The 23,902-nt window shown below is 44.9% G+C and overlaps 2 protein-coding genes across 6 annotated transcripts in view; one reads left to right on the top strand and one right to left on the bottom strand.

Annotated features, from left to right (window-relative positions):
- LOC115407497 (WAS/WASL-interacting protein family member 1) overlaps positions 1–17,766 on the bottom strand; it is a 42,363-nt gene extending 24,597 nt beyond the window's left edge. The window contains exons 1-2 of one of the 4 annotated variants that reach the window (XM_030117847.1): positions 17,638–17,766; positions 17,349–17,481 (exon numbers count right to left, since the gene is read on the bottom strand). The gene's annotated coding sequence lies outside the window, so the exon portion shown is untranslated. Of the gene's footprint in view, positions 1–17,348 lie in introns of all 4 variants that reach the window. The other 3 variants (XM_030117850.1, XM_030117849.1, XM_030117848.1) reach the window with 3 other exon arrangements.
- Positions 17,767–22,062: 4,296 nt separating this feature from the next.
- The window catches only part of nkain4 (sodium/potassium transporting ATPase interacting 4), a 42,839-nt gene continuing 40,999 nt past the window's right edge, over positions 22,063–23,902 (top strand). Inside the window, exon 1 of one of the 2 annotated variants that reach the window (XM_030117772.1) lies at positions 22,063–22,374. In XM_030117772.1, the coding sequence (XP_029973632.1) occupies positions 22,321–22,374 (54 nt within the window). In that variant the 5' untranslated portion in view covers positions 22,063–22,320. The remainder of the gene's footprint in view (positions 22,375–23,902) is intronic. The other variant, XM_030117771.1, reaches the window with a different exon arrangement.

The following is a 23,902-nucleotide window of genomic DNA, read 5'->3' on the forward strand; positions in this document are numbered from 1 at the left end:
ACGCTCACATTAACTGGGAGTAAACGGGTTAATGACAGAAAGGAACCTAAATGGGAAAAAAAAAAAGGGACAAACATCTCTTTATCTCGTCAGAAGTATCAGCCTAACTCCCAACATAACTGTAATACAGAGAAAGAGTCTGACAGACAGATATATCCAACCCCAGCTCTCTGCTTTTGCTTTAGATGCATTATTCATCTGTGTGCCAATTTGGAGGAACCCTCCCAATCCCCCAGCTGGCACCAAAAAGACGAGAAGCAAGAGAGAGAGAGAGAGAGAGAGAGAGAGAGAGACAGGCAGACTGGAGAAAAAGAAGTCACAGTGAGAACGTCTGGAAAAAAAAAAAAAAAAAAAAGGAGAGGAAAACACCAGAACAAAAGAATGGGTGAGACAGATGCAGAAAAGCGGGAGCAGGAGCGGCTCAATCTCTCGGCTGCAATGTAGTGAAACATCCAAACAGGATTTCAAATGATCCAGTGAGACTCCTCTCTACATGTTGTGATGTTCCCTGCACTGTCTGACTTGTCTGCACAGAGCAGATTAATGACGATTTCCACACTAAAGACTCTTAACCCTGTAAAAAAAAAAAAAAAAAACACAGAGAGCGCAGACCGCTGGCATGACTCGCTCCTTCACTGTTGCTGCATCTCTTGCACGCTGCAACATAAACGCCAGAGCAAAGCGTGCTGTCAAACACACGCAGACATTTTTACAGCGACACGGCGACGCCAGGAAGTAGCATTTTTTTGCTCATACTGCCCTCCGCCATCGTTTCTAGCTATTTCAAACGTCCTGATGATGCCGGGTCGGCCCCAGCATCTCTTCCCATCAGCCCGTCCATCCCGGGACAGCTTGCCCCAGATTTAACCTCACACTTCCAGCCTCCCCCGTGTCTTCCTCCCTCTCTTTCCAGGTTCGTTGCCTATTATGGCAGCGAGCTGTCACACGCACACACCAGATCTCTTTACCTTCGCTGGCCTGAGCAGGAGATAAAGTGGTCACTCATGGCGGGACCTCCTCGGCGTGATGAATGTGGGTGTGTGTGATGGGGGAGGGGGGGTGAGCGGGAGATGTAAGTGTGTGTGTGTGTGTGTGTGTGTGTGTGTGTGGGCTGGATCAGTGGGATTGCTGTTTAATCTGCTGCTGTCTCCCCATAACGGAGCTCTGAGCTTTCAGACCGAACAGCTGGTTACATATACCCTCATGCCCCACACACACACACACACACACACTCACACACACACAGAGCTTCCTTTTCCCCTGTTAACTTCACCATTTACCTTGGCTTTACACCATTACCGTGCAGTCACGCTGCTCTGCATGGTGTAAGGTTCATTATCTCAACCCACATTCCTCCGACGTGATCACCGCCGCTGTGGCGTTATGAAATAGCAATAAGAAGCGGCGCTGCTGCGGAGGGCGTTGGCTCGCCGCTGCTGAAGAATCTGTCACACAGCGGAGCTGCTCGGAGGATTCGCCTGTCAGATTTGGCCTTATTTGTCAGTTTGCTGTGATTCTTCTCCCTCTGCTTTGTCACGTCGCCGTTCAGATTGCTTCAAAGGGCTCCTGGGAGTCGCTCTCTCAGAGGGAGCATGCGCCAGGCCTCGGAGCTGATTCACATCGGGTCCGTCTTTATCCAGGCAGCCACAACGCTTCAGCGCCAGTTCGGCGGACTGAAACAGCTTAGGTGCTGTCGCTACGATCGAACTGTAAAAATAGGGATCTTTCAGTTTATGCAGCAGTGACTTTATCAAATTCAGCACTGAAGATGTACAACACGTTTCAGAGTGAATTAAAAGCTTCATCCTGTTACACGGGGGGGGGGGGGGGCACCGGGGGGGGGGGGGGGGGGGGGGGGGGGGGCACCGGGGGGGGGGGGGGGGGGGGGGGGGGGGGGGGGGCACCGGAGCTCTGTGGAGACGCAGCAGCAGCAGCAGAACTCTGCGGATTCAGGAGATGCCTTTTCCCAACATTACTTTCCCTTAACAGTCCTAAAAATAAATAAGTGGGCACAATTAGTTTCTCGAAAACACTGTTGAGTAAATTTATTATAAATGTCAAAAAGACAAAACCGTCACTGTGACCATTCGGACAGTTACAGATCATACTGTATATAAAGACTTGCCAGTTATTTCAAATTAAAACAAGCTAGTTCAGGAAAAGGGTTTTTTTTTTTGTAGTGCAAGGTGAATTTTATTAATTAAGGACTGCAAGTGGTATTAATATGATCTTATGATGTGAAAAATACTGTCCCTGATTTTCAACCAAAATACACTACTTAAGAAAACCCATGTCGAGGTTGAGCTACAAGTTGAGCTGAGTGAGAACAACGTGGCTTAAGCTCTGTTAGGAAAAACAACCTCCCACTCTGAGAAAACTTCCACCATTCATGGCTAGAGATGAAATGCTAAAAACACTTTTAGTGAAAAAAGTCTCCTCAATAATGATGAATTCAACGACCTTTAGGTTCTGAATGAACAGATTCTGAGTTAAAGGATAAAAAGATGCGAACGGCCACAGGGAGGGAATCACTTTGTTCACATTCATCCATCTTCCATCCTGGTCTATCCTATCATCAGGGCATCAGGCTGCTGGAGCTGATCCCAGCGGACTGGGCGAGGACAGGATACACCTGGACAGGTGAGCAGTCCGTCACAGGACAGTCTATTCACTCATATTCTTGAAAACCCTTGAAGATATTCAGATAAAAATAAACACAAATAATAATAAAAATAAGAGAAAAGCCCAGTGAATGTCAGAGGATTGAACCTAAGCACACACACATACATGTGTAGACTTGCATGGCAGTACCAGTCTCCGGTGGCAAGTGATGTTTTCACACTTATGTGGGGAGATTGCTATTTCTGCACAGAGCCAGATAACTCAATTATTCATCATGGATGCTGGTGCACTCACTTTACCTCTGTAAAGATGGAGGCGGGCGTGTCTTGCTCTGTGCGTGTGAGTGTGTGTGTGTGTGTGTGTGTGTGTCGGTGTGCGTACGTGTGCATGTCTATGCATGAGTCAGAGCGTGCGCGAATGTGTGAGAAGACCTCCCAGAGAAGATGAACTGCTGACATGCCACACCACACAGAAGCAGCGGAAAGAGGCAAGAGGAGAAAAGGGAGCTGTCATAAACATGGCAATCAAAGAGATATGAGGCAGAGGAGAGGATCAAAGAGCACAAGGAGAAGAGGCAAGGAATTATTTCCCTTATCTTCTCCGTGAGCCAACTGTGCACCTTCCAATCCTCTCTGACTCAATCAGCGGTCGCGAAGAAAAAGACTTTAGGAGGCAGCAAAAACTGAAACTCAGCTACCAGGGCGAGCAAGCCCTTTACAGTGTGTGTGTGTGTGTGTGTGTGTGTGTGTGTGTGCATTCCTCCTACAATTGTGATCTAAAATGTGCCAGCTTCGCTCCATGGCTGATAACCTCCTCTTACATGTGAACTTGAGGGGCGTGTTATTTATTCATCCAAATACAAATAAACTGCTGTTATTCTAATCTGCAGGACGGTCTAAACTGACTGTGATGTTCATATTTCAGTGCAGGTGCAATGCTGCTACATGAATGCGTCCTGCATTACTCTGTGAATCTGCACATTCAGTTTTTTATGTTACACAGTCACATCAGTATAATTCTGCTTTATACTGACTGTACTCTGAGCGGACATGCTAATAAAGCCATTTTGGTAAAGCAGTAATGCAAGTAGGATTAGCATTGAGAGATGAGAAGAATTGGGGAAACTATTGTTGTTGCATGAGCTTTTACGCTTCGTGGTTTGTGGAGCTGAAATCAGATACCGGTATGTACAAAACACAATTGATTTTCATAAACATATGTCACACAGGTAAAAATAAGCTCCCCAAAAGGTTCAAGATGGCCCATGGGATGATTCTGAATAATAATAATTAAAAAAGAAAAAAAAGGAGCTACACTTTCTCAATAAAAGTCATGAAATGCATCGGGATGAAATCCATATGATGACAGCAGGCACATGGCACCACGCAGTAAATCCCTCATCCTAAGCCTCAACGGGCTTCTAAGAGTCTGGAGAGGAGAACTGAAATAGAATCATTTCAGTTTTACACGTGTTTTTCCTCAGTTATAATTATTATTTCTTCGTGTTTGTTTCACATCTTTGTCGATCTGTGAAGTACTTTAGCTCACATTTAACTATCTGACAGCTGCAGAAGAGATCGGATGAATGAAATGCACTGAAAGTCTGAACTGGCAAGTTTGCTCCTACTCATAATGACACTCGTGAGACTTCCAGTTTTAGTGGCATATGTGCGAGAAGTTGTCATTTTTTTTCCCTCTGTGGTCATACACTGTGTCATCAGAGAAGCACACACACACACACACACACACACACACACACACACACGCACACGCACACGCACAGTGTACGTTACACCACTAAATAAGTAAATGCACCACAAGTGATGCTGGAGATTAAAACTGCTATCAAGATCTAAGTTCTAAGTTCTATGAATGATTAATTAATCCCACAAAAAAAGTCAACCTATCTCCCCGTAAAGTTCTCTCCGATCTGAACATGTTGTTCTGTCAGAAAACGAGCACTTGATTGAGTTAGCTGACAGCTGATGAAAAACAAAACCAATATTTTGTTTTTTGTTCTTCAGTCAAGCACTGCTGTTGAATAAAACTGTGAGAAACGGGCAAGATGACATTACTACATGATGACATGCTGCTCAATATAAAACCCTTTGATACTCCTGATCCCAAAATCAGTCTGTTTTAAGATTGATTCTTGTGTTTAAAGAAAAATAAATCTTTTAAACTTCACTGATTTAATTTGAGGTAAATGTATTTTTCATCACACAGAGGAGAAAGGGGTTTATAAGGAACTTTTTTTTTTTTCGCAAAGGGGCAATAAAGTCCTCTTGGTAATGTGAACTGCTGCAGACGAACTGAAATCACCGATTTGAAAACTGGAACAATCAAATTTGTGAAACATAAAAGCCAAGAATAGGCAATATTCAGCTATATCTTCATCTAGTTTTACAGATGTTTGAAATAAGCTTCATTCTCTGAAACCATCTGGCGTGCTTCCTCTTAATAACTTCTGTATTATTTGGTGCCGAGATCACAATAACTGAAGTTAAAGTTCAATCATGTCTCTCATTAAATGTTCAGAGATAATAATAAATGATCAAAAAAATCTTCACCGTACTCATCTGAACTTGAAAATGAGGTGAAACCTGTTGTATTTTCCTGATCCTCCTCAGACACAGTGACATCTGCAGGACACCGACACCAGTTCCCGCCACAGTTCAGACCTCAGAAGCTCCTCGGTGACATTCAAAGCCGCCCGTGTGGCTTCGTTTCAGGCCACACAGGTTAAAGGCCCGTTCTGCAACCACAGCTCACTGTGGACGGACCCAACAGGAGCGACTCACAGCAGTGTGTGTGTCAGACCTTTACCCAGAAGAATGTAAAGGACGCGTCTCAGACGAGCCACTGTGAGGCCACAAACAGCTGCTGAGTGCAAACCCCGGGGTCCATTTATCACCTGTGACACCATATGGAGTCCCAGGGAGTCCTGAACAAACACGCTGCACACACACAATCCATAGATGCAGACGGAAAACCCACACACACATGCATATTGCAAGCAAAGGCAGTTTCAAAATCAGCTTTGAGGTCACAACTCTAGACAGCTGACAGACACATGCAAGTCACAAAGTGAGAACGATTGAGTGATTTCTGTACTTGCACTTTTTTTTTTTTTTTTTTTTTACTACATCTCCCAACATCATCAGTCTCAGACTTAAAACATAAAATGGTGCACGTGTCGGACAGACACATAACTCTTCATCAGCGGCGGCCTCTCTCTGCTGCCGCTGCTCTTATTTCCCCGAGGACGACTCCGACAAACCAATTGGAGCAGTTACACATGTCAACACTTCCATGCAGCCATTTACCACCACATGCACACACACACACACATACGTGCACACACACACACAGTGGTTCTTTTCATCACCTTCACAGTCTGCAGCAGCGGCACTCACGGCAAAATGCAGACTGTACGTACGTGCAGCCGGTTCACGGAATCAAAGACACACGCATGTAGACAACCTTAGCTCTCTCATTTAGAGAGTAACACACACACACACACGCACGCACGCACACGCACGCTCCTCACACTTTAATCTTTAGGGCAGGCAGAATCTATGAGTGATTTATTTGAAAACCGTTCACTGAGGGTTTCACAGGATGGAGCCAGGACTCGACCTGATCACAGAACTCACTTTTCACGTCAGCAATTTATGAATCCGCTCCTGTAGCCTGTGTCTGTGTGTTTCCAAGCAAAAGTTAATGAGGGAAAGCGATGGCGAGGTGGGAAGTGGAGATCTGGAGAGAAGAGAGAGAGAGAGAGAGAGAGAGAGAGAGAGAGAGAGAGAGAGAGAGAGAGAGAGAGAGAGAGAGAGAGAGAGAGAGAGAGAGAGAGAGAGAGAGAGAGAGAGAGAGAGAGAGAGAGAGAGAGAGAGAGAGCAGGAGGGAGACAGGAAGAACGCACTGACACTGTGGTGAGCGTGTATTGTAAGATAGCATACTGTCTGTGACACACACACACACACACACACACACACACACACACACACACACACACACACACACACACACACACACACACACACACACACACACACACACACACACACACACACACACACACACACACACACACACACACACACACACACACACACAACCCATCGTTTGGGTGAGTCACCCTGCACATTCAATCTTTCATGCCTCAATATGCAACAAGATTTCTGTTGGTATATTTTTGGGCGTGCACACTTTACCTAACCCAGAGGAAAGCTCGACACGGCCCTCCGCCACACCTTCAACCGTCGCACTGCCGTCCCCCGTTCACCGCCACGAACCCAGCACCATCCAGGTGACTCCCCATATCCACCGTACCCCCCCCAATTTCCATCTGAGCGGCGGCTGGCGCCCATTGAGCAGTGTTATCGTGTCCGTGCAGACAGAGAGAGGCTCCCCAGCTCCTCCCAGCCTCAGACGGAGGAGCCATCGATTTTTAAAAGCCGGGCTGGCTTACGGAAAACCCGTCACCCCCAGGTGAATCCTAAAACCGCTAACCCACATGCATGTTTGCCGTCAGCCTCCTGCTCGCTCCGACTATCCTACACAGCAGCACAGATGGAGAGGAGACATGAGCGAGGGCTCTGTGGGCAGCTCGTCAATGGAGAGTGCAGGCTCCTCTCGAGGTGAGTCATCCCGCCTTTCTTTACGCTTCTTGTCCAAGGCCACCTACCTTACACCTCCACTCCGGCACGACTGCCGCCAAGTTGCTACGCCTGCTCACCCGTTACACTACTCATTGCTTCTGACACTGTGGAAAAGTCACAGATGACTAATTCCATCAAGGAGAAAAGCCTGATGCAACACTAAACTCATATGCGGCGTCTGAAGCTGAAATGTATAAACTCTTAGTTCACATAACTTCACCTGACATTTTTTTTTTTTTTTTTTTTTGGGTGACTGACAGTAAGACTGTGCTTGGATTTGCTGTTAACTGTAGCATGTAATGCTGTTCTGTCTGACCTCTGTCCGTCTCTGTCAGCGGCTGAACTGGATCCGAGCGAGGCGCAGATCCACCTCCCGACATCTGAACTGCATCCGACTGATTATCGACTCGTTCACACCTCGCTTCATGTGGAGAAATGTGCTGTCGGACACAGCGCCGAACAAACCGAGCGCTGAATGTGGGCTCCACGCTGTGGCGTGCATCAGAGATGTTACTGTATTCCACTATTTCTGAAACGTAGAAATGTTTCTCCATTGGTTTGACTGCATATTCATTTTGAATAAAAATGTCTTTAGTAATCCAGTGTTTTCATTTCATTGAGAGAAATAGGAACAAGGATGAAATCACTCCAACGTTTCACCAGCATCACTGCTGAGTGCAGACAGTCTGAACAGTAATCCCACAGACCCTCTGACCTGCTGACCTTGCATGTTTGAAGTCAACGTGAATCCAGTTAATATAGTGCGTGGGGGGGGCCGTGCTAATTGGGTTAGTGCTCGGTTTAGTTAATTGGGTTAGCAAAGAATCCATGACAGCGGCCGTGCTGACAGAGCCGGCCGTCTATTGATCAGATGTGAGCACGAGGGGGACGAACCAGCAGGTGCTTTCATTAAACAAGTGCTCGCATGATGGGCGAAAAAAAAAAAGAAATGTCACACTCGCAAATGTGTCATTTTTAGCCCTAACAACCAACCGGCTGCATTTGCTCGATTGCACAAAGACGTGTTGGAAGTGCATACGTCCTGACGAATCAAATGCAAGTCGCGAAAGTTAGCTGGCGGCGGACGGCTGAGTAAATATGGATTTGTGCGAGCGGTTGCACCAAACAGGAGGGGAGTGTGTGAGAGAGAAAGAGACAGAAACCACTTGGGACCTCGGTTCTCTTTCAAGTGGAGGTGAATACATAAATAATAAAATTAAATCATCAAAAACACCCCAAAATAGTCCCAGTCCTGCTCTCAGTAAAACACACACATACACACACACACACACGTAAAGTTATATTTGTTGGAAACAATCGTCAAATGTAGTAATTCAAGCATTGAAATGTCAAGATGAAGACAAAAAGTATATACAGCTCTGCTGGTAGCATGAAATTTAAATGACTAAAGCCGGGAAGATAACAGTCTTCCTTATTAAAAATGTCATTTTACAGTGAAATGGAAGAGAGCTCTCAGCAGTAATGTGGTTGTTCGTCTCCGGGCTTTGAAGTGCTGCTCTCCTCCGTAGCTTCCCATTATCTGATGGTAGCTAGGTGCAACTGCCAGGGGAGCCGAGCACTAAATAAAGATATTTTCAATGTTTTCAGACACCAAGAAATCTCAACCCCGGTTGTGTCACTTCACTTCCGCGCTTAACACAATCTGCTGCCTCCTAAAATAGCTCAGTGTTTCTCTGAAGCCCGGCTCTTGACTTAACACCGAGATAGACAGATAGGGGTGCGTGCAGCAGCCGCAGCAGCGACAGTCACTGCAAAAAAAAAAAAAAAAACCACATCATCCACGCTGCAAACATGCACACAAACTCACTGCCAGTTATACGGAGGTTTATTTTGTGTGATCCTGCTGTGTGCTGTGTGATAGGTAGACACATAAACGTGGCTGCTCAGCTCTGGATTTTAGAGGATCACCGGGTCTGTGATAGTGCAGGAAACAGCATTTTTTTTTTTTTTTTTTTTTTTTTTTACTGACATTTCTGTTCTGAGGAACTGGTGAAGACTCTCTCCTGCATGCAAATCGCCCATCCAGCTTGCATCAATGCGAAATACTATTGGAAGCTGACCCCAGAGAGGGGGAAAAAAAAAAAGTCAAGCTAACATGTTTGACACTCGCCTTTTGTGTAAAGAGACATTTGTTGAAAGCCAAAAACCATAATTTAAATGGATTAGCTCCCTCTTGTTTATGTTTTGATTTCTGCTCCTCTTCCAAGCCGAAGGCGGCCTCTGGAGTGGAGTTCAGATGATGTGATCTCTCTTTCCACAAGCCACTCTTATTAAGCAGCACCACTAAAAGCCGGAGGATTCTCTTACTAAACCAATCGATGGAGGATCTGCCTCGACCCGGTCTCCCAGGGGGCCCTCGGCTCCACCCTTCATCCTTCCTCCGGCTTTCACTGTCCTTACAGTTTCACTCATTCATGATGTGCACGGCAGGGTGAAGTGGACGCTGCCCTGTGTGTGTGTGTGTGCACTGTGTGATCCTACACAGCCATGACAGATCTGATAGGGAATCTCAAACCTCAGGAGGTGAAGCAGGTGAAAACAGCCCTCCGAGGCCGAGCCGAGGAACAAACCGCCTGTTAATGAATAAATAAACAGAGCAGTCGGCATGAATGCCCCCTGTCGTCGTGTTCTTTGAGTGCAGAGGCTGATCTTCCATCGCCGACACCTGTGCGACTGTCAGAGCGATCGATGAACGGCTACGGTTGCAAAGGTGAACTCGCCCACCAGCGCGCACCGAGCCTCCGCCGTCTGAGTTTCCTCCAGGAAGAGCCATTTATAGCAGCGAGAGAAATGCCACAGCTGGGCCGACGCTGACAGCGAGGAAGACGTACAGATATAAGCATACATGCAAATACAGCTTAGCCTTACAAACACTGTGACTATGAGGGGAAGATTTAACAGTGGATGCTCATTTCACATAGATTGCATGTTCTCCCTGTGTGCGGATGGGTTTTATCTCGTTAAGCCAACCCAACAACCTGCATTTGAGGTTAAGTAGCTACTGACTCTAAGCCTTTGAGCAAAAGGAGCTCACACATAAATCCTTCTTACACTGGCAGAAGTTTCACTCTGACCAAATGAGCGACGCCATAAAAACAACCAACTTTCGCTGGAAGTTTTCTCAGCGTAGCTTCGCGTCTCTGGAATGAACCTCAAAGCTGCGACAGTTCCACAGTCACCCAGACGGATTGCTTTGTCATGTCTGCAGAATTATTCATAATGGTCCAATTCCCACAGTGCCAAGATTGCTGCTAATGCTTTAAATTCATCCCATCAGGACAACTGTGACTTATCTGTAAGTGAATCAACAAAGTGTAGAAAAGATGATCTGAAATCAGCCAAAACTGAAACGTTACTCCTCCCCTTAGCTTCTTGTTCTTTGACATCCTGTCACTATTTTTTGTAAAGATGAGAGCTTGGTGCAGTGGTTAGCACTCTGGCCTCACAGTGAAAGAATCCCTGATCTAATCCAAATCTATATATAATTCTAAGTAGAGTCTGCATGTTCTCCCTGTGTGTGGTTTTCTTCAGGAGGTCCAGTTTCCTCTAAGGGGTCAGGAACTCACCCCGCCCACTGTTACCCCCTTTCAACCAAGTTATCAGAAAAACTTTCCCATAACAACTCATTTCTAGAGGTGGATTGAAACAAAGACAGCAGAGCAGGAACCCTTCAGTCTTAAATACTGTATTTCTTCCCATCTAAAATAAAAATAGGTGCTTCATGGGTAAGATTTCAACAATTTGTAAATAAATGCAGAAGACTTCTGCTTTATTCTTCAAATAGAACATACCACAAAACATCCTCTTACTTCTAGTCAGTAATTGATGCTTTTCAGCTCATCGCACTTGAAGAAGAAGAATAAAATTATTATGTCTGTCTGCCCATATTCAAAAATCACAAATTTTCATATATGTGTGATAATTTATATATTACCAGTGTAAAAACAGGTCTCTATAGTAAAAAATGTCTCCATGTCTTAGCAAAGAGTTTTCAATCCAGCCCATGATGGCGTCTCAACTTTATCTATGAGCTGATGCAATAATCTACCGACTCGGCGGCTGGTTTCGAGCTGATGTGACGAGCTTCACTCACAGTGTGAGTACAAAACGACGCCTCTGGGCCGTCGAATGTTTCGACGGTCGTTCTTCCAGGTGGAGGTGTGAACTAACGCTGGGACAAACACACCTGCAGCCAGCCAGCTTGACGCTCGCTCCAAATCAGAGCATTAGAAGTGCTTATATAACGCCCTCCCTTTTCTTAAAGCGGGAGCAGGATGAGTCTTTATGTCGTCGTATGGCGGAAAACTGGGAGCAGAAGCACGCCATCCTCGCTAATGAGACCCACAAGATTCACTCTGTTTGCGCAGATTAAACTGTTGTTGGTGTAAACACTCCTCCACCCACAAGAAATGGCAAACTCCAACTTTAAAAATAAAAACTCGCTCCTCTTTTATTAGTAAAGACACAAAGTACCTCTCCTCGCTGTGGCTGTGAGGCTTTTTCGACGAGACCTTGAAATCAGAGTGGAAAGAAAGTCAGCGGAACATAAAACTGAACTCCAATTTATAATGCTTGAAAAGTTTGAGCAGAAGAAAGGTTCCTTTAGCCAGTGCAAATATTTATTTGCTGCTTAAGATAGTGACTTGGAACGCGACGCTGGAACACGTTACCACTCGTTTTAGGCTCAATAAAAGGAAATCGGGGCTCATCCATCAAAACAACACCTGCACTTGTTTTGATATCTGTAAGTGGAAAAACCTGATAAAGCCGGCCAGAACTTTACGGAACCAGCCTCGAGGTGCAATCAAATATAAGCTCCAGTTCGACTGTCGGACGCAGCTGAGAATCCGATTTACTGAAGAATAAAACGTCTCGTTTGAACCACAGGAAATCAACTCTGTTAAATTGATTCTTTAGGACTGTTATAGATATCTGGTCAAAAAATATGTCAGAGGTGACAAGAAAATACGCATAAATGAACTGTAAGACTTTATATTTTATCCAGCTGAGACAGAATCCAACCCGCCTCCACCCTCAGAGGGACGAAGAAGACCATGCACGAAACTTACATCCATTAATTTTACTTTAAGATTTTTTTAGCACACAATGCTCAAAATGACAACAGCAGTAAGTCTAATAAGGGATTACTTTGGGAAAAAAATAGATTCCTTACAGAGTTGAACAATATTTATCAATGTAAAACACAAAGTTTGGTGGCAAAAGAGAAAAGTTTGAATTTGAGTTCAGTTTGGTTTCCACACACAGTACAATGGCATCAAGGACTCTGGAGCAAATAAAGCTGCAACATATCTGAAATAAGATACTGTGTTTACACCCACTTTTCAAATCCACTCAGCCATGTTGAGCACAGAGCAGTGTTTTAGGGGGCAGTGTTCACACCTCCACATTAACTCTGCTCTTTCGCATCAAATACACCAAGGCTCATTTCAATGCAGTCCAATCTGCAAAGCGTGAACAAACACATCATTTAAAAAAAAAAAAATTAAAGAAAAAAAAAACATCTCCTCCTCAGTCTCAAAAAACTCACCAGTTCACTGACTTGATCACGAGAAGAGTTTGGTCGTACAGGTGGTGAGGGATGTCACCTTTATCAGGTCAACAGATCGAAATGAAGCATATTTTTACAAGTGAGGCTCAGTTGTTAAACTTTTTAACCTCGGTAAATAGAAAGTTAAATGTTGTTTCTATTGGCGGAAGGAGTGTGTAGCTATATCTATGCACTGTTAAGAAAAAAGCATCTTCTTTCACATTGTTGTTGAGTGTATCAGAAGCGGTCACAGAGCGCCAACAGCACATCTACAGTATGTAAATCATTACCTTCTCCTTCATTGTGTTTGCTCTCATGTCGCGGGGTTCAGAGGCATAGCGCCGTAATGCTGCCGAGACATGAATCAATACTTATGAATTACAGAGCTCCTTTTGTAAAGGCGAGCTGCCGCCGCACTCAGCCCGAGACGTAGTACGTTCCCAGAGAGACGATGGACGCTAATCGTCCGGTACGGCCGACTGTTAAGTGAGGAAGGTTTGATTTGACTGTTTGACAAACGTGTGTGTGAGCTGGATAATCGGGACTCGTGACGTGTTTTCTGATGCAACGTACGGAGCAAAAGATGAAGGCCTCCTTCCTTTCATGTGTCCACCGCGGGAGCAGAGAAGTTAAACACATCCTCACATCCTGGTGAGCCGTCAGTGTATTCTGCGGTTGCTATGGTGATCTCATATTGTTTAAATGTGGTTTTATAGGTAACCCTTGTCAGTGTTCCGTTTATCATGAAATGACACAGAAGAAAGAGGGAAAATTGCTCCTTTCACTTATTCTTTAATTGCTGCTCCTAGTGGACAAATTCTCACTTCTTCTTCTTTCACATCTTTCCTACTCATTTGAAGTATTTTCCCTCTCATTTCTTATCTTTACACCTTTATCCTCCTTTACTCTGTTTCACAATCCTTCCTCCTATGTTTTTTTTATTATTATTTCTTATTCCTTTCAATTGCCCCCTGAACTTGCCCGTGCCCTTTGCAGCGTGAACTGGGAGTTTGGTCTCATATCTGAGGCAGTAGTTGTTGGGTGGAGATCAGTTTGAAGCCCGGCCCTCCAGGTCCAGGCTGAGGCTCATCCGGCTCCTCCGTCCCTCAGCTGACATTAACGCACGCTCCTGCACTTTGCGGATTCACGGGCCATTTACCCTGCGATCCGCAGAGCTCACATCGCACTTGTGCACCTTTAACAAACAGCCGGCAAAAGGCCACGGAAAATGACTGGCATTTTCCAAAACCCCTCAATATGCGAGAGCCGCTGCGCTGTGTTTTCTCCTCTAAACACTGTAATCCTCTCTCAATGACTCACCATCACACACTCAATGTATAATGTTATGAGCGGCAGTTTATATGACTAAAAACTCAATTTGAGGATGCTGTGTGAGTGAGATTAGAAATATGTCTAAAATGTAGACAAATGCTGTGTGAGGGGAAAGACTGTAGCTCTCTTTGTGCGAATACTAAGAGTGTGTCTGAGTAAATGAATGTAAGTTAGAAAAAATTCCGTCGCATGAAGTGGCGGAGGATTTTTAAAGACAGTGATTATTTGGAGGAAGATTGTTATTTAACACGGATCATTTTCTGATCGGCCCGCAGCTCTTTTAGAACAGCACGTACACATTTAGTGGCACTTCTAGCAATGTTTATGCCTAAAGCAGGTTTTAAGTCTAAATACAGAGTATTTAAGGACAAGTTCAAATTCAGCAAGTTGCATTAGAACAAGAGCCGGATCGTTATTCATGGCTCTCCTCGTTATTTCAGGGTTGTGAAGCAGCAACAAAACTTGACATGAACATTTTGGTTAAACCCTCACTTTGCAGATCATTTAGCATATATTATCATTTCACACAGTTAGTCTGGTTTACATGTGGCATTGAACATATTCCTACAGGATGTAAATTTGCTGCAGTTTTGGTTACTCTGTGCACAGCAGAGCTGAATGCGCTCACCAGCTTCGGGTTCATCAGTGGGTAAAACTATGACTTCATAAGTCAGGCTGATCCAACAGAGTACCAGACGCTGCAGTTTTCTGAGCTGTCTCAAAAATTAGCTTTAAGTTCTGCTTTGAAAAATATGTTGAGAGCACGATGCGACATTAGGACTGTAGTTATATGTAGGAGGGGTTTCAGGTGGCTGTCGTACAAAGTGGAAACAAACAAGAGTAATAAAATTGTTCTCACTAATCTGTTGAAAAAATGTTGAAAAAAACTCCCCATAGCAGCCCACTTAGTTTATCCTCTGTCTCAAACGAGCTGTTCTAGGTCCTTTAAGAACTTTGAGGAGTTGATTTAACTCTGTGTGGTTCATTTCAACACCTTTTCATCATGATCTGCACTTCATCTTCTTGAGTGTGTAACAATCTCCCAGCATTACGGCCTGATTCAATTCCCACGTGTTCAGTAAATGTTGGAGAACGAGCTCATGTTTGATTGAACACCACATGCATGCATTCAGTATCATGAATGTAGGAGCTGCAGCACCGTGCTTTGGTCGATAGCACACATCTGCCTGACACAGCGAACACCCAGCGCGAAAATGTGTGCGGCACAGAATAAAAGGTGTGTGTAATTATAACACTGAACACAAAAAAGATGGTGTGTATGTGAAAGTAAAATAAAGCTGTGAGTAAGAGCAGCTTTGATTTATGGCCTAAACACCCACTCATAAATATTACACCTTAGGCACATGTCTGCACATGTGTTTATGAAAGAGGGTGCGTTTAGTTCATGCGAGCATGCATGCATGCATGCATGCATGCGCCAGGAGACGGGAGAGGCAGACACGGCGGTGCAGGTGTGCAAGCGGAGCGGAGAGAGTGTGTTTTTCATTTCCGAAGAGATGACGGTGGAAGGGGAGGATGAGATGGAGGGAGGAGGAAGGAAGGAGCGCTCCAGTCCTGTCGCCTTGGGTGCATCAGCGGCAGGAACTGTTTCTCTGGGCTGTTGGGGCCATCTGACTGTTCCGTCACCCTCGACAGGAGGCTGACTCTGCCTTAAAGTGCACTGCCCCGCACTGGCAGCTCAACGTTCTCGATGTTTAATACATTCACAGGGAGAATATTGAGAACGCCCCGGGAGAAACGCAACACGCATGCCGTAAGGTCAGTTTGTAAAATGACCAAGAATAGAGGAGCTAAGCAATGCGTGGGCAGGCGGCCAGTGATTGCCCGAGATTCCAGCTCCGTCGCAAATTTGAAATCTACGAGATCCAAGAGTTACGCAGGTGCGGCTGAATCCTGGTCATTGTGTCATGTGCCAACTTATCTACGTTGGGATAAAACACACCACATTCAGACATTTCTGTCAAAATAACAGTCGTGAACTTAGTGCATGAGCTGGAACGCCTCTCCCTCTTCTGGAATCCGTGCAAGTGAGGTGTAATTCAGGGCATGACTCCTCAATAAGGCAGGAGAACGGGCCTCAGGGGTGACCCTCCTGCTTAAGTCAACACAATGAGTGTAATGAGGTGAAATACACACGCACGCACGCACGCACGCACGCAAACACACACACACTCACACACGCACACTGAAGATGGGAACCCTTGCTGCATAGTAAGTAGACTCCATTCATCTGCATGCACTGAGCCTGCTGTGGAAGTTCTACTCACATCCACACCCACAGGGTTTGCAGAACAGGTGAGAATATCACCACCAACTGCATCAAATACAGTTACAGCTGCGATGAACGTTGCTTCTATACAATCCCTGACCAGTTGTACCTGAGGCTGGGAGCCTAAACTTAAACAAAATCACACTCTTGAATGAATAGTGAAAAATAGACAAACTGATGCTGAATGACATTGTTTCTGTTTGGCATGGCCGCATATCCTCCGTGCACCAAACAGTGAGTCACTTCATCAAATCTGAGTCCATAATTAATCAACCCTACTGTGTAAGTAGGACTGGTGCCTTTCCCTTATCATCACGTACAGCAACCCACGCCCTCCGGGCCATCAGAGGATTAGTGATGAGCGCCTGTGATAGGAGAGCCCCGTACAAAGGCCTCATTAATTAGCCTCGCGCTGACAGTGTGGCCACAGCGTGCAACACATGTTCACTCTAATCAAAACTTTAAAGGGACACGATCGACCTCCCGATCAGCGGCCGCGGATGCCTGCAGATGCCATCCAGTGGCGGCGCGTGCAGGCGTGAAGTTACGGGTGGCGTGCAAGCCTGAAAATGCACCATTTTCAAATAAAATCAAATGACGATCATTACAAATCATCCGAGCAACTTTCACACACGTCGTTGGGCCGATTTGTGAGGCGCACTTTGCAGAGAAACCCCATGAATGATTGATCAGACAGGTGGGATCGAGTAGTAAAGGCACATTTCACAGGCGGTGAGGGAGGAGAGACGTGCAGGACCGTGCACAACATGAGCGAAGATGTGGAGCTAAATTAAAAAAAAATGAGACATAGAGAGAGAGAGAGAGAGAGAGAGAGAGAGAGTGGGGCAGAAACGGGATGCGGTGCACTCACTCGGTCGGTGTGTTAGAGGAGCATCCCGGTGTGTGACGGCCAGCTCTTCAGATGAGTTCTCCTGGGACAGCGCGCCTTCATCCACACTATCATTCTTCACAGCCTCCTCACTGCCTCCCCTCGCTGCTCTGATCTGACATCACATCACATCTCACAAACAAAAAGAAGGGGAAAAAAACAAAAACAAAAAGCTGCATGCCCGGTGAAATTCGCCTGTGTTTGCAGTTGGAGGGCTCGGTGTCGTCCGCGTCTCGGCGCGCGGGCAGAAGTGACAGCAGCGGATCCCTACCGGAGAGGATGCTGACGCGCGACCGGAGGGGCTCGCCTCCTCCTCCTCCTGCCGCTCTCATCTGGCTCCATCAGCTCCGCTCAGCACAACCATGTGACTGAGAGCCGCGTCAAGGCGCAGAGAGGAGCGGCCGCGAGGCAGAACCCCGCCGCTTTCACAATAAGACTCAATGTCTGGCACAGGAGGGAAGGTTTTTTTTATTTTTATTTTTTTTTTTAATTTGGTCTCTTTTAACAAGGTTCCACATTAGTAAGACTGACAATAATTCAAATTCGAATAAATATATTTGACATGATATTGGGCCTCATATATCAGGGAACTACAAAAAAAAAGACTAAAATGTCCACGATGTCTGCGGCCATAAAACATTTTTCTTTAAAATGAAAATCTTGCTCAAAACAGTTGATTATTTGTTACCTTGAACAACCATATAAAAGAACATTTTTTTTGAAAGACTGTGAATAGTGCAAGGAACTTATCAATATTATTCGATGTGTCTATTTTTTGATTAGTTTTTTCTTCTTTCAGACAGAAAATGCACCATTCTGTGCAGACACCTCAAACCAATGTAATCATATCATAAATCACAGTCTTATTCCCCCTAACTCTGCATGTTACAGTCATGAAGTATGAAATAAATAGCTCTTTAAGTGTATTATGGCATATTCTGCCTTTATACTGAAGGAAATCCCCTCTGTTTCCTGTACTCGTGTCCTAATATGTAGCTTGAAACATCTGTGAAGGCTCCCGTTCGATTAAAGGCGGCCTCTCAGACATCGCCCTCTACCGGTCACTGTCAGAATAACGCCAAGTGCTCAGAGGGGATTCTGGGGACCAGTATTTCCTCACCAAAGCACAATCCCATCGTAAATTATTGACTTGCTCCACTTAATAGCCTCCATATTTATTCTTCATTGAGACTGGAACTTTCTTCATCATAAAAAAAGTGGAGGAAAGAGTCAGATGAGACTGTGTCTCCAAGGGCGCTTGTATAATGTGAAACTTTTATGAGCATAGGCCTAAATAAAGAAAGTGTTCATGTGCTCGTCGGACAGCCAGCGGTGACTGTAATTTACAGCTGTGTGGGATACTTTATGCGAGTGAGCACTTACAGGAGAAACTCATGGTGGTTATGATTTAAGGTTATAGGATTTAAAACTGGAGGTTTTGTTATCAGCAGTAATTCTCCAGGTATTTTAAGGCAGAATAACAAGCATCGTCTGGACAACATTACCTTGTAGAAAAACAGCTCAGTTCAGTGCAGGTCTGCGTGTATCACTGGAATCTGGCCGCCAAAATCTGTGACAAGCTAAAGAAAGGAGTGGGATGAGAAGCGACAGCCCGAGACACTTCCAGAGACAGAAAAGCCTTGTCCTTTTGAGGTCTTTTTTTCTATTGTCGTCCACTGTGAGCCAGACTCTCGGGTCGGCTCCACAATGCAGTTCCCCTCAGAGCAGCTCACCACTGGCTGTCCTGTCACTTCACATTAGCGTCTGAGAGGAGAACAGGAGCCCGCAGGGCCACACTGCACACACACACACACACACACACACACACACACACACACACACTATACACACACACACACACACACTCAAGGAGGTGTTGGGCAAAATGGGCCAAATGAGAACACAAGGAGGACCTCCATCAAGTCTCCTAATAGTACTATAACAGTGACCCTATTCCTGTCAGTCCCGCTCAGAATCTCTCCCTGACACACACGCACACACACACACACACACACATTTTACATTTTCATGGCATACATTCAGAAACCGTGTTCTCATAAGAAATGCAGAGGTGATTGAGAGAGCTTTCTTCGCGCAGGAAGTGGATGGTAGTCACTAATGTGTTCCACCAGTGGCTCTGGCTACAGCGGCTCAGGGTGTAGCACTAAAGCATGACATCTGTTACCGAGCAGTCGGTCAGAGACACTCCACTTCACACACTGAAATTCTTTTGACATTAAACAGCAGGTCTGCTCTCAGACTGAGTTTATGATTTGCTCTTTTCAAACTTGGATCACTTTTTGTGAGGTGTGTTTAATCCTGAAAACATAAAAGTAAATTAAAAATACAATGCATTCAGTTTTAAAACTTCTGAAAATAGAATATTGAAAGTTCTTTTTTGGCCTTCAAGGTCAGACTGCAGTTAAATTGAAGCTCAGGGTTCAATTCTGTTTCTTCTTTACAGAATTTATTCCCATTGTGTCATCACTTCCATTGTGAGGGCTCAATAGATGTTTTGGGGGGATTTTTTTTCCCCTTTATACTGCCTTGAATTAATAATGTTGGAGCTCGGAGCTTATCTGTCATTTCACAAAAGGCACACATTCACTCCTGTGCAGGGGGAAATCACACAGGGGTCAGGTATTCTGAACTCTTTGTCCTGAAAAAAGCACATAGCTAATTGCCCCCCAAGCAAGCCATTTGTGACATATTTTCAAACCTGCCCCTAAAAGGCGGGTGGGTGGGGGCAGGAGACTGCTCAGGCGGTCTGACGGAACCAAGTATGGCGTTATTGTCAAACGTGCATATTTTAAGTGAAAATATATCTTAAAAGTTGAAGGTTAAATTCTCTGATATTGCCCTTGTAGCAGTGCATGTTTTTTCTCATACAAGAAAACATGACTGGAATTAAAACAACTTTCTATCACTCATCTGAAAACTAAAAAAACAGAAGCGGAGGGTTCGATCGCAATGTCTTCTCCGGGTGAAAACTCTCCTTCTGAAAGAAAAACGTTTTCTTGAGATATTCCTCTACTTAAAAAAAAAAAAAGAGAAAAAAAGGCCCATTTCGTGCCTGCCTGCCAGCTTTCATAAATACCCCGAGGTTATTTTTGGTGTCCGGGGGCGGAGCAGCTCCTGAGCCTGCAGGACGCAGGTGGGCAGGGCGGCGGAGGACGGGAGCGCGCGGACGGGAGCGCGCGCCGAGGGGAGCGCGCAGAAGAGCGGCTTTTTAAAGGGGAAGGCGGCGATGAGATGAGATGTGAAGGGTTCCTCCACTCAGCCCACAGACACGTTAAAGATTCATCAGGCTGCTGAGGAGAGAGGTGGGACCTGCCTCCACCAACTGAGAGGAGGAGGAGGAGGAATGGAAAACAGGAGGAGGAGGAAGAAAAAAAGGAGGAGGAGGACTGAGAGAGACTTGCTTTTAAGATCTTATAATGAATCATTCCGACCATAGCTACCTGGCAGATGGAGATTTAAAGGCCTGTTTGGAGAGGAGGAACCAAAGAAGAGATGTTCAGAGGAAGAAAGGTTGAGGGTGGGATTGAAAGGAAGAGAAACTCACTGAAGGTTGCTACAATAAATTAAAAATAGTTTAAAGTGGTTTTCGGTGATTTGTGTCATCTATCTGCGCAATCTGTTATAACAACAACAACAACAACAACAACAACAACAACAACAACAATAATAATAATAATAATAATAATAATAATAACAACAATGATAATAAATTACATGTACATTCATATTTAGTGATTATTTCAGAGCAGTTTGTGGATAACAGATGACCAACATGAGAAAAATACATTTTGTAACTGTGTAAAAGTGAATATAGTTTGTTGCAATATAAATTTAAAAAAAATCCGTTATTGATCCCATAGGGAGATTGATTATTTGCATTAAATCCATCCTATGCATAAAATAACGAGCAGGCTTTAATAATCTCTGGCTCATGACAACATAATTTCCATCAACTTTCCAAATTATAATGAATGAAACTTCTATATTTTTGATTTAGTTGACATGAACTGGAATATTCTAAGCAGTTTTTTGTTTTAGAGTTGTAGCCTTGAAAATCAAATATTAAAAAAGACAAAAAGTCTTTCAGCAGTTCATTGTGTAGGCTACATGTTTTAGTCCTTTTAAATCACAAGCCATGGTTATGAACATTAAATATATTTTCTTGTGCGTAGAAAGAATTTCAAAAAGAAAGAACTTCAGAATTAAACTTATACTGTATCTGCATCAGGCCATTTGTTGCCGCTTTCTGCCTGCGTTTCTTCAATAACCACCAGATGGCGCCAGTTGTCCACCGGCAGCAGGATGAGAGCGGTGATTTAAACCCAGCGTCCCCCCCTCTGAGCCCACGTGTGATTTAATCACCAAACCAGACGCCAACATTAATTTTTGACAAACACCGGATTAAATCTGGAGCATCTGCAAACAAACATCTGCCCAAACTGGCTTGATTGCTTTATCTGTAAAATCTAATTAAGTCACCCCTTGTAAATTGGCTTGATAGAAATGTATTCATTCAGCGTGGCGATGAATTAATTCCCTCTGTTCAAACACAATGAATTAAAAAAAAATAGCGCATTCATTTCTGGGCTGCCACACCACAAGAAAGCAGTTGACGCCCTCAGTCAGTCCCAGTTGACTACCTCGCACCTCCTCCTCCTCCTCCTCCTCCTTTTTACGCACAGCCATCCTCCCAGCCAGTCACCTCGAGTGCGTCCGGACTGCAAACAGACCCACACCGGGAGCAGCCGCAAGACCAAGTGTGTGTGTGTGTCTGTGTGTGTGTGTATGCGTGTGTGTGTGAGCACAGGGAGCCCGGAGCCTGGAGGGGAGCATGGGACGCCGGTGCTCGGATCAGGACTGAGTGTGGTCTGCACGCCGTGAAGCCCCTCCGACTCATTTCTCTGCTCTCAGTCACGTTTCCCCCGCTGACACAATGGGCTGCTGCAGCGGACGATGCACCCTCATCTTTATTTGCACTTTACAGCTGGTGAGTGGATCTGATTTCTTTCTCAAGTTTTACCGCCGCTGCTGTGGAGTCGAGAGAAGACTTTGAAGTTAAATTCACGTTCTTTAGCTGGACAGGACAACCTTAAAGCAGAAGTAGTAAAATTGTAAACTCACACTAATGATAACAACAGGCTGAAATCTGGAATCAGCTTAGACATCATGAATGTGGGTTTTATGTTTGAATCAGTGTTTCAGTAAGCTCTTCTCATCGCCGTCAGTCTCATTTGGTGACAGTGCTGAAGTAAGCCGCATGATGTCTGACCATAATGCACTGGCAAATTTAGAGAATTACTCCTGTGATGGTTATACTGTAAGTCTTTAAATAGCACCTGGAATCACAGAGCCCTTCTTGTCTTCAAGTCCAAAGTCACGGCTGTAACTTTTCATCTGGAAGATATCACTTTACAGGTAAATTAGTCGTCTGATCTCAAGGTTTCAGAAGTCTCTTTGTGAAGATCTGTTGCCTTTGCTGGTCTGTCCACAAGAAGCCACCGGATCTGGGGAGTTAGATGGAGCTGGAGCCTTTTAGTTTCAGACCAGTGGAGTGTGTGCCGTGGTGACATTTTACTGATGGTAACTGTGCAGTCTCAGATGATGCTTCCCACCGCCTCGCTGGCGAGCGTGCCTTTTTGCCCCCATCCCTGAGCAGAGTTTACTTGACAGACTGTGACAATGTTATTTATGAGGGTATTAGGACTGAGCTTGCTCACACCACAAGCCCCACAAGTAAATGCCACTGTTAACTACTGAGGGGTGGCCATAAAATCATCCCCATGGACAAAGACCAAGATGGGAAAGTTCAGACAAATTGAATCACTAATAAGTGATTTTTAAAAATAAAATAAATGCAAGAGAGATGAGAATGCAAAGTGTACGCTGGGTAGTAGCATTTGGCATCAGCTATAATGTCGTAAAGAAGTAGATATCTGTATTTCTGCATGCCAACATTTTCACACCAGTCTACAGGTTTCTGGCTGCGACTTTGTTTCACGTTCAGAAATACAAGAAGCTGCTCATTTACATTTGAAATGAATCTCTGACTGAGTTCTAACGATTTTTCAGGGAGAAAAAAGATTAATAGACTTGAGCTTCAGTTCTCTCTCGCTGCCATTTGAATTACCTGCTGCTGTTATCGGCCTCAGAAGCCCGTCGTTCTCCCCCCACTTCATCTTCAGAATTAATAGAGTCAGCGTGTAGACGCTGTGTCTCACCTGTTTGTCGAGTCAGAGAGTGAAACCCGGGGATCTTGGACAGTAGATGGAGTTGGCTCCGGTCCAGCAGGTGACGGCGGTCCCTCCATTGCTCACTTGTTAAAGTTTCATAGCAGAAGGTTATGAACCCTCCCCGAGCTACACACACCTGTTTTTCTTTTGCCGACTTCAAACCTTTTTTTTTTTTTTTTTTGCCTCATTAGGGAGAACGAGGTCGACCATTTGTTACGGGGTTTATAAAGCTGTCAGCTCGCTGCCCTAAAAAGTCCCCGAAGACTTCTGGAAACAGCTCTGTTC

The sequence above is a fragment of the Salarias fasciatus genome, chromosome 20 (genome assembly GCF_902148845.1).
Source record: "Salarias fasciatus chromosome 20, fSalaFa1.1, whole genome shotgun sequence".
Taxonomy (NCBI): domain Eukaryota; kingdom Metazoa; phylum Chordata; class Actinopteri; order Blenniiformes; family Blenniidae; genus Salarias; species Salarias fasciatus.